Source organism: Nestor notabilis, unplaced genomic scaffold (assembly GCF_000696875.1).
Source record: "Nestor notabilis isolate BGI_N333 unplaced genomic scaffold, ASM69687v1 scaffold12995, whole genome shotgun sequence".
NCBI classification, from domain to species: Eukaryota; Metazoa; Chordata; class Aves; order Psittaciformes; family Psittacidae; genus Nestor; species Nestor notabilis.
The window spans coordinates 1-11288 of NW_009928893.1; the positions used below are offsets into that span (position 1 = coordinate 1).

The 11288-nt window shown below is 38.0% G+C and overlaps 1 protein-coding gene across 1 annotated transcript; it reads left to right on the forward strand.

Annotated features, from left to right (window-relative positions):
- Positions 1-2372: 2372 nt before the first annotated feature.
- DNAJA2 (DnaJ (Hsp40) homolog, subfamily A, member 2) lies at positions 2373-10745 on the forward strand. The gene is made up of 8 exons (XM_010014739.1): positions 2373-2440; positions 3368-3591; positions 4975-5055; positions 5371-5504; positions 7087-7283; positions 8994-9138; positions 9311-9438; positions 9962-10745. Exons 2-8 carry the CDS (start codon positions 3479-3481, stop codon positions 10148-10150), a joined length of 987 nt encoding a protein of 328 aa, XP_010013041.1. The 5' UTR covers positions 2373-2440; positions 3368-3478; the 3' UTR covers positions 10151-10745.
- Positions 10746-11288: the final 543 nt, after the last annotated feature.

The following is an 11288-nucleotide window of genomic DNA, read 5'->3' on the forward strand; positions in this document are numbered from 1 at the left end:
CCCGTGTCCCTGGCCCGGCACCGCCGGGCTCCGCTCCTTCATCCCCGCAGTGCTGCGTCCCTTCCCAAGCCGTGGAAGGCTGGGCGTGTATAAATCCTCGTGAGGAGTGGAGCCATTGTCTGACCCATGTGTAGGCCTCGGTTGGGTTTCATTTTGCTTGTGTGTTTGATCCCTCCCAGGTGAAAGCGCCTCGGTAAGGTAAACAAAGGAGCGAGGTGAAAACTTGGAGCCGGGTCATCAGAATAGCAATTCACTGTGTCCCTTCCCTTTTGTAGTGTAGAAACAACTTTCTTCTGGAAAGACTCGATAGCCATTTACACGTGAGGGAGGAGAATTAACTAGACAATTTACTAGCAGTGACCTGCTTCCGCTGATGGGTGGTGCTGGTATTAACAACTGTGCGTTACCCATCATGCGTGTGGCAGCCTAATTTGTCCAGGCACGGGCAATGGCAGTGTTGAAATAGTGTTGTAGATGGAAGGCATGCAGTGAGAGGATGGTGCTGTATAACAAACACACTCAAATAGAACTTTTTTTTTTCCCCTTACTAAATTATCTTAAAGGTATCTGTATCCTATAAGAGTGAAAAACTGACAGTGGTTTTCCACTTAGATAGCTTACACTGCTCAGTATTAATTTGCTATAGATTAGCCACACCAAGGAATGTAAGGTTTCCAGCTGCCTGTAACAGCAAGAAGTTCGTCTATTCTTACTTTAATCTATATAACAGTACACAAAAGTGAAAACAAGTAGGTGATAGGTCAGTCAAAAGGGGCTGAAACAAGTTAGTGAGTTTTAACTTTTATTGAAGTTGTAACATTATGCCATTGTAGACTGTTTCTGATTAAATAGTGGTAGCTTCCTTTTGGGCCATGGTAGTCTTAAGAATTTTTCTGAACTGGAATGCTCTTATCAGCAAAGGCACTAGTGCCCGCTCTTCTTAAAGATCAGCATGCAAGCTCCTTTTTAACTGATTAGATAATGTCATGTAGGTTTTCACTTTGACTTTTAGGGTTTGGTGCAGGTTGTTTGTTTTTTTCTTATGCAGAGTCCTTAAAATATGTGGGGAAAATACATTTTTATTTGAGAGTATGTACATTTGTGGAAGATGATGCTTTGTTAGAGATGGGTAATTTGTCCTGTAAGACCTATGATGTTTGTTCTTTGCGCTTACCATGATTTAGAATACTTTGCTTGTAATTGCAGTGTCCTGGGGTTTTATGAGTTCCTTATCAAACTTTATTTCTTGATTGCATGCAGAAGTACAGAGTATTTCAAGACGATTAATGAAGAGAAGTAACCATGCAGATGCAAAAAAGGAATCTTACTTGTCCCAGTACAGAATGGAAAGTTATGATCTCTCTAAAGTTTTGTGTCTAAAGCTCTCTCAATGTTGCAGTTCTAAAGAGATAGTTTAGATGCTCAGTTCTACAGAAATAGAGCTTTTGTAAAATCCATTCTGCAATCCACCCTAAGAACCAGGGTTTCAGTTGTTTGCAGTTTCATTAATGTAGCTTTCTTTGTATGTGTAATTTAAAACCCAGACTATTTACTGCGCAATTTATTAATATCTGTCCTCTGATTGTTATTGAGGGGTGTTGAGGTGGAGTGGGGGAAGAGCTGAGGTCTTTACTGTCATAAAATCAAAGTGTAGGAAAAGCCTCTGCCTGTCACGTTTTTTGCTTTGATTTTCTAAAGTGTAAGCAAAATGGATGAAGTACTGCTGTGGAGAAAGTGATGGTCCTGAGAGTCAAAGAACTGGTCAGAAAAAAGCATTCTGAAAAATGCCTTCAGGAGACTGAGCTGTAATTCCTCCTACTGCTTTACAACAATGAAGTTAAATAAAAGCAATGATCTGTATGCTTCTGCACATGTAACTCATATACTTAGTTCAAAGTGAGAATAATTCTTCTGTTATTGATAGGTAAGGAAGAATAAAATGCATGTTGTGAGGATTGGCTCATTGGGTTCAATGAGGAGCTGAGGCAGCCATTTTGTTGTTAATGTGTTGCTGTGATTGAGGTGAGAGACAAATGGGTTGAAACTTAAATTGTGTTGTAGGTTTTGAGTAGCTTCTGTAGAGTAAGTAATTTTCGTGCAAGTCCAATGTGATTCTTCCTGTAAGTTAACGAAGATAAGCAGAAAAACTACTTCTAGCTATTGTGTGCTGTAGTTGTGTTTAAATGCAGGTGCAGCTAATTTATGCATACAAGGATGTCAGAATTTTTTATGGATGTCAGCATTTCAATGTATGAATGATTTCAAAACACTTATTTTCTCACTTTGCTTTAATAGGATTTTCTTTATTCCCAAAGACACCACTGAGCTGTCAGAAAAGTACTGATTAATCAGTATTTAACTTTTTACTTCTTTCAACTAGGCATACAGAAAGCTGGCCAAGGAATACCATCCTGATAAGAATCCAAATGCAGGAGACAAAGTAAGACTTTTTTTTTTAACTCTTGATGTTTGCTATTACAATAGCATCCAAGGAACCAAATACAGGTGGTGTTACAAGTTCTTAAAAAATAACTGTGAGGGGGAATGCAGTCTTGTTTACTTCTTCCCAATGTCAAAATCTACCAGCCTACCTTGTGAAAAAATTCAGCAGTTGGCTGAGTCAAATTGGTTGCTGAGGGGAAATTGTCTGTCTTCATCTGCTGAGATGATGTCAGTTGGCATTGGCATCTACATAGGTATTTGGAAAAGATAGTCAGTTTTCCAAGTTTTTCCAACAAGGAAGATTGTATGTGTTGAGGTTCTTGAAACTGCTGCACCATAAAACAAATTAAATATGTGGGGAGGTTGAGTTAGATTTGTAATGCTAATAGTAATTAAAAAAACCCTATTAAGTTGACTCAGCTGATTCTCTAACAGAACTGATGTCTAATGGTTGCTTAGAGGCGAGCAGAGATGACTGTGAAAAGGTACTCATCTGGTCTGAGGACAAACATGCATTTTAGTAGGTTGCACAACTGTTAGTGTGGTTTAATTGCCTAACATTTTGAAGTCTTTGCCATTAGTGTGTAACTGTTTGGTTTGGTTTTTTTTCCTGTTGGCTGCCAAATTGTGTACTTGTGGGTTTTCTTTTCTGGTTGGATTTTTTTGTTGTTTGTAAGAAAACTGTCTTTGCTAGGCACAGTAAAGACAAAGTCAACAAAGTTTTGCCGTAAAATGTTGTGATTTATAATAAGAGATAACACAATAAGCCCAAGTTTGACTTTTAAATTTTGCATTTTAGAATGAAGGTAGAAAACTGCTCTGTTGTACCTTTCTAAATGGGTGTTCATGCTGGTCAAGAAACAGTAAAATGCTCCCTTGAAGTTCTGAATTATCATGCACTGTTTTGACTCTGTTTCTCTTCTAGTTCAAAGAAATAAGTTTTGCCTATGAAGTATTGTCAAATCCAGAGAAACGTGAGTTATATGATAGATATGGAGAACAGGGCCTTCGAGAAGGTAGTGGTGGAAGCAGTGGAATGGACGATATTTTCTCCCATATCTTTGGTGGTGGATTGTTCAATTTCATGGGTGGTCAGAGTAGAAGTCGTAATGGTAGAAGAAGAGGAGAAGATATGATGCATCCACTCAAGTGAGTATCTTGATACTGCAATTTGCAATTTCAAGCTTTCCTGATCAGTACTTGACTCTCCTAGTTACATTCTTTATACGCTTCTCAGTTCAGATAATCTGTGGTCTACACCTACTTTTCAGACCTGCATGTTGTGTGTAGCCCAGAAGGCAGTCAACTTGAGTAACTTAAGTTACTTAACCTTACAGAATACCTAACACTTTGTTTGGTTATTAGTCTGTATATACTTTGTTAGCATTATTTTCTTGGGTTTTCTCCTTAATTATGTTCAGAAATTGTAATCTGAAAAAAGTATTCAGCAATCAACTATTACTCATTAGCTGGATTCTTAGGAAAGCAGAGGTACTAAGGCTCTGGAAAGAGTTAAGTTGACTTGCATTTATAGCATAGTACCAACTGGAACTGAAGTGTAACTGCATAATTAATAGAAAAGCATGTGTGGCAGGTTTGGTTTGAGTTTTTTGTTGTTGGTGTTTTTTTAGAGCCATGTTTGAATATCACATCTAATTGGGTTTTGTAGATCTCTGCTTTCAGTCATGATTGGCTTTTTAGCTGGCTGCTCAGGTTATAAGTTCTTTCTGAGTAAGGCTTTATCTTTTCTGTGGTTGGCAAACCATGCTTGGTAAAGTCTGTTAACTTTCACATGCTTGCTTAGTTCAGTAGCTAGTACTGTATGCTCTGTCATTAATTAGCTTTGGTTTTATTGTTGTTTGTAAACACGGATGCCAGGCAACCTTTTCTCAATGCATGGAGTTGAAATTTCAATCCACTAACAAACCCATTTAAGAAAAATACTGGATGGGTTCATAAACTTCTATCAATATATGAATGTTACTGGAGTTTGATAGTGTATTCTAAAGCTTAAAAAAAAGTTGAAACATGAACAGATCTAAAGAATTGAGGCCCCTGGGGACATGCTTAGCCCTCCCCTCTAAACTCTCTTGTGGAAAGCCCAATACAATAGTAAGTAGTCTGTATGTATTCTTATGTATGCATGCTATAAATGTCAGGGCTGTCTAAGAGGGGTGGTTTTTTAACCTGCCTGGTAGAAAAAATTAAAAAAGATCGACTGTGACTAATAAACCCCAAAATACTAGATCAGCTGGTATCCTATTGAGAAGCGCAAGCAATCCTATCTGGTTTCTTCTGAAACTATGTTCAGAATTACATGTGTATATTCATATGTATGGAATAGTTTATAATGACTCCTTGTGAAAGCTAAAATGGTGCTTTAAAATCCTATTTTAATAGCAGATACAGTCTTTTTTATGAGGAAGATCTGTTTTTCTTTAAATTTGTCAACTATTCTTAGGCAACTATTCTTACTACACGGGGAAAGTAAATTGTTAAATGATAACCTAGGAGAAATGCTTTATTTTGTAGAGTCTCTTTAGAAGATCTGTATAATGGCAAGACAACTAAACTACAACTTAGCAAGAATGTCCTTTGTAGTGCATGTAATGGGTAAGTTTGTTTTGAGTTCTCTGATTGCTTTGTTTTCATATAGTGTAATGAAGCGTCTCCTATGTCAGACCTCTGTTGGTATTTGCCTCACTGGAGCTTGCTCTCAAACAAGAAAATTGTTGAGCTTGAGTGATACTGTTGATGGAACTGGAATTACTCAAGAGCTTCTTCTTGGGGGAAGCAGGGAGGAAAGAATCTAATTATAATTGGCAGTGCTATTAGGCATGTTTAACCTACTGATGTAGGGGGTTTTGGTCCTATGTTTTGGGCTGGGGGGGAAGATACTTTTCATGCAACTGGTGCTTTCTATTCTAGGCAGGGAGGGAAGGCTGGAGCCGTTCAGAAATGTAATGCTTGCCGGGGTAGAGGTGTACGTATCATGATCAGACAGCTGGCTCCCGGAATGGTTCAGCCGATGCAGTCTGTATGTTCTCACTGCAATGGAGAAGGTAGGCCAACCTATTCTGTGTTACTAAATACATTTACTTGGATTCATCCTCCTGGTTAAATCTCAGGAGGAATATATCCAGGACCTTGTTGTTCCCATCTAATCAGTTGGGTCTCAGTGTGATGTCAACATAGAGAAATCATTTTACTTGGAACAACAGCAAGAATTACAGTTTTTAACACACTGAAAAGCAGCCTGGAAGCTTGAACAGTAAGGGTTAAAAACACTTAGATGTTAATATTACTTACTGTCCGTCTCCTAACATCCAAGGACAAGTTTAAGTTTGAAAATGGAAACCTGAAGTTGGATTTTAATTTCTTCAAATTAAGAAGATAGTTTTTTCTGAATTGGTTGTGTTTGGGGAACTACTTCAGCACGTGATCTGCACTCTGTGCAATTCCTTTTTAGATCTGCAATTTGCCACATTGTGGGTGATTCTACTTTTCACAATACTCAGATGTTAGAGTTGTGTTTTATGAGTAGTCAAAACATCTCATAAATTATACTGGTTTTGACTGTCTTGTTTTCACGGTTTCCATAACTAACCTGCATATTTAGTAGTTTCAGCTGCATCATAATGTATTGCTTTGTTTCACAGGAAGGTGATTTAAGCTGGCAGGTTTAATGTTTTAAGCCAAGTGCATCTGCTTCTGGCACTTAAAGCAGTGTTGGATGTGTACTGTAACTGTAGGGTGCATGTGGCCTAATATTTTGGGTACTCTGTACAAAGCCAATAGCTTACTTGAAAAATAAAGATGAGGTAGAACAGAGAATTTAAGCCGTTTTGGTAGTCATTCTTCAGTTTGGAAAAAGTAATTGCCTTTGTCACCTAGAGGTGACAGTGTGAAAACCTATTCAGTTTAAGAGTATAAAAGTCAACTTTACAATGTGTCAGAAAATGTTAGATCCCTTCCATAGGAATGCTTTTGCATGAGACTGTGATTTGACCACGTATCTTGCCCCCATTTTGTATGCAAGACTCTCTACTTCGTTGATTGCATCTCCGTAGTACATGGTGGTGGTATCCTGGAAAATGGGGCTGTTGGTGAACAGAACCTGATAATCCTTTTTTGACTGTTAACAGGAGTGGAACTAAGCTTTCTAAATTAATTGAAAGAATTTGGCATTTATTGTGACTTTTAAGGGAAGGGAGGTGCTTCAGTTCGGTTTTGGCTTCATCCTTTCTTCTATAGCTGTCATCCTGTAGCATAACAATGAACAGAAAAGTAGGCATTTGTTTTTTAAGATCAGTAAGTTGAGTGGTAAGGGACACTGGAGTCAAATTAAGACTTAAGGAATACTAGAAGCAGTAGACAAAGTCTTGTTTTGTTTTTCTCGAAAGCACTCTCACTTTTCAAACTTAGTGTATCTTTGTATTTCCTCCCCCCTACCCCATTTTTTTTTTCCTTCCCCCTCTCCCAGACAGGGTAAATTGAGTTTGGCTTTTCTCTTGTGAGGAATTCATAAAACATTTGAATCGCTAATTGTGTTGCATGAATTCCTTGGCCTACTCTAAAAGTTTCTTTTCAGAATCAGATGCAATTATGTGGAAATCTCTAAACTCAAAATTCGTCTTTCTTTAGGTGAAGTAATTAATGAAAAAGACCGCTGTAAAAAATGTGAAGGGAAGAAGGTGATCAAAGAGGTAAAAATACTTGAAGTCCATGTAGACAAAGGCATGAAGCATGGGCAAAGAATTACATTCAGTGGAGAAGCAGATCAGGCTCCAGGTGTGGAACCAGGGGATATTGTCCTCTTACTCCAAGAAAAAGAGAATGAGGTAATGCTTCTGAGTTTGTATTTTAAATGCCTTTTATCCTCGTCCTCAATATTAATGTAGATGGATGTTCCTTTAAAGTAATTAGTATAGTTGCAGCTCTGGGAGAGATGGTGAATAGGCTTTAATAGGTTTATAGCTAGTAACATGGTTTTCACTGTGAACCAGAAAACTTTGCAAGTCTATAGCCAGAGGGCATGCAGATTCTGGTGCTTCCTCATGCTGATAAAAGGTAGCTTTCTCAGATCAGCTCAGGCTGACTTTGACACAGTGGACACTGGGAAGAGCCATTCAGGATGTTAACTTCAATGTGCTTTGCTTGTGACACTAATAAAATGTGAAGTGTTGCTTTGTTTTCAGTGTCTTGTGACATGGCAGGGAACTCCTTTTAAAATCCCCAGATGGTCCTTTATGTCTCTGCTGCTATGGTTCTGGAAATATATCACACAACGGTGATGTTACTGATTTGCCTAACTGAACAAAGAAACGTGATTATTTTATACTAGTTTGTTAAGGCTTATGCGTACTATATTCTGCAGTATATACACAGTGCTTCTGAATTAAGTACTGCAAATTACCTTTTCCTGTGTTAAGACTCCCTTAGGGCAGAGTTGAGGTGACTGCTGCTTTTTTTTTTTTTTCTCCTTTTTTCTGATGCTTTTGTTTAGAAAGGCCAGGTATAACTATGATGAAATAAGAAACTGTTATACTCTGGAAAAAATGTTGAACAGAATGGTGGTGTTGGGGAATTTGGTTGTGACAAAGCATTGGGTACAAATTTAAGTTCCAGTCACGTATTAAGTATATAATGCTTGTTATCTGGAAATTAGGTACTTTGTAAGCTTTTCAAAGCAGCTTTAAGGACTGCTAATTTGTCTATCAGTTTTGTGTAGCTCTTTACACATTCCTCTCTTCTCTCTCCTGTAATATGGGCTGAAATATGGCATCGCAGTTGATTTAGGCTATGATAAGGGAGAAATAATCTGTAAGCATACAGAACAGTCAAAGGTGCATGATGGCATCAGATTCCAGATGGTGGATGCCACTTCTGTTTTAGTCTTCTACTGAACTACATCTAGTTTTACAATATTAACAGTTCTGAAAAATACCATAACTTGTCATATTGAGTTAAGTTAGGCTGACTTTTAGTAAAGCTTTCAGTGTTATTAATTTCCCTTGAGGGTGGGAGTCATGTTTCTGCCAGTGGATAAAGCTTAGATTTACTCTGATTAAGGCTGAGTGATACGGCTTAGAGACCACTTATGACAGCTGTGTACTAATTGATCAAAGCCCTGCTATAGATGAAGCTAGTTGAAGCAGATATGAGTAACTAGTTAAATGCTGCGAAATAAAGACGTGGATTTTGTAGTCCAGTAAAGGGCAAGTGGTGTCAAACTGTTACAAGTTTTGTCCATAGATTGCTTGTATGGAAGATCTTGGGGTTAAGAGAGTGCTGGTGTTGTACCTACCTCCTTGTTTGATTTGAACCTTACCTCACACTATGTAGTGTGGCTTGTCTTGGATGACACTTTGATCAGGCAGAAAATTTCCAAGTATGCTTTGCTATTTGAATTAACAGAATCAAGTTAACTTTGTACTAAGGCTGTTGCTCTGCTGCTGAATTTTAAGAATAAATAATAATTCTAAATAATGACTCTCATGGGGATATGACTATGGTACTAGAAAATGCATCCCTGGATTTTTGTGGTTTAGGTGTTCCAGCGGGATGGGAATGACTTGCATATGACACACAAGATTGGACTAGTTGAAGCACTGTGTGGATTTCAGTTCACATTTAAGCACCTTGATGGACGTCAAATTGTGGTTAAATATCCTCCTGGAAAAGTAATTGAACCAGGTAAGCTTGACCTGATAAGGACTTCTTCGACTATGCTTTTGTGATTCTTTAAAACTTAATCCCATTCTTTTTGTCCTGTTAAGTGAACCGAGGTTAGAGAAATGAAGAAAATTGTATAGAGAAAGAGTTATGCTGAAGAGCACTCTCTTGCTTACTTCTCTTTGAATTGCAGGTTGTGTTCGTGTAGTCAGAGGTGAAGGAATGCCACAGTATCGCAATCCTTTTGAGAAGGGAGATCTTTACATAAAATTTGATGTTCAGTTTCCCGAAAATAACTGGATTAGCCCAGAAAAGCTTTCAGTAAGTAGTATTTCAGGCACAGATGCGGTGGTCTTATTTGACAGTGTGTGCAAACTACGTGTGGGGTACCTCACATGCTTGCTTTCAGTGCTTAAATTTACACTCAAGTATAATTATTTTACCATTTTTTATGGGCAACACATAACTTGAACATACCCATTGGAACGTTGGTTTGTGGAACCTGTGTTTTAAGAGCTGTGCAGATGTTAGGCAGATGAGGGCGGGAGGAATAATCTTCCTGCTGCTGTGTGATAAGTTTTCAGAGGGCAGCTGTATTTACTGATTGCACCTCTTGTTGATGATAAGTGAAGCTGTGGGTTTTCCTTAAGTGGTGTCTTCCAGTCGATACAAATACTTTGGGAACTTCTAAATAAGTATGCCCCTCAGGTTTTATGTTGACTTATTATGTTAGACTTCTAAACTAAACCTGCACTGAGGGGAAGTCTTGAAGTTGTGGGAAATTGGCTGCTTTATTTTAGCAGTTGTAGATGCAGTACTGAATACAATTCTTCTTTTGGGGCAGGAACTTGAAGATCTTCTGCCAGCTAGACCAGAATTTCCCAATGTAATTGGTGATGCAGAAGAGGTAGATCTTCAGGAATTTGATACCACTCGTGGTTCAGGTGGTGGCCAGAGACGTGAAGCTTATAATGATAGTTCTGATGAAGAAAGCAGCCATCATGGACCTGGGGTACAGTGTGCCCATCAGTAAACGTTTGTCTAAAAAATTGCACAAGGATTTTATTTCAAATTTTGCCTGACTTGTTTTCAACAATCCAGCTGGATTGTATAAGTAATCCAGATGAACCAATGGACATCTATTGCTGTATGTGTAACTTTTAAATTGGTCTATAGTATCTACAGAGTGTAATTTAAACTAACCACAAGCTTACATCTTCATTTTGAGTGTGTAGCAGAATAAAGCACTTGAAAGGAAGACAAGACTCCTTTTCACATGGGTTTTAAGTTTGCCCTCGTATCTGTGCTTGATTTTTACCAGTTTTGTGTAGATTTTAAGTTTCATTTTTAAATTCAAACTCTACATTGTAAAGTTTGTGTACAATTTGTCCTGAGGCTTGGTATTTGGCTGCACCTGCATAAGCTGCTACAAGTAGACTAAAGAATTTCATAGCCTGTATCTATTATCTTAGATGCATGGTAAATGGGCTTTGCACATAATGGGTTTAGAGCTGACTGGGAACAATGGAAGAGTAAATTAGAAGTGGTTGTAAGTTTGGTTTTATTTTTTTTCTACCATCTTGTGAACGGTTTCTGAAATCAAATAAAAGCAGTTGGTGTATAATATATTTCTTTCGCCTTGTAGCTCTTACTTTTCCAGTGGCTGTAACTATCTTGTGTACAGAGACTGTGTAGATGGTAGACATTTTAGAAACAGAGAGGCTGAAACTGCTGTAAGATGAGGTTGCAGTTAGGTAACTGTGTGCCACATGTAAAAGTCTTGAACTGAGATATGACTAAATGGGCATGGGAAGGCTGCAGCCATGTCCCTTTTGTACGAAGAAAACACAAGGATATCTGAATTCGATCAGAAGATAACAAAACCTAGTATTTAATCATCTTCTAAATGAAGATGATTAAATCACAACACAATGGTGACTTTCTCTTAGGCTTTGCATCCCATTCAAAGCCTGATTCAGCCTGACTTCCTAGAGGAATGTTTCTAGTTTTAAAAAATCTTTGCAAAAATTAACGTGTCAACTTGTGGTTACAGTAATGCAGTTTGTGAAGAGATGAAGATTAGTATTGTACTTGACAAAAAACTTTGTTGACCTGGAAACATACTAAATGTAGGTGGATTTGTTACTTTTCCAGTAGTTTGCACTTTTGTT

Bases quoted from the DNA above. Each gene is read 5' to 3' on its own strand.
- DNAJA2 (XM_010014739.1), top strand. From the start codon at position 3,479: ATGGACGATATTTTCTCCCATATCTTTGGTGGTGGATTGTTCAATTTC. The intron at 3,592-4,974 runs GTGAGTATCTTG...TTTATTTTGTAG, and splicing joins GATATGATGCATCCACTCAA to AGTCTCTTTAGAAGATCTGT. The intron at 9,439-9,961 runs GTAAGTAGTATT...CTTTTGGGGCAG, and splicing joins TTAGCCCAGAAAAGCTTTCA to GAACTTGAAGATCTTCTGCC.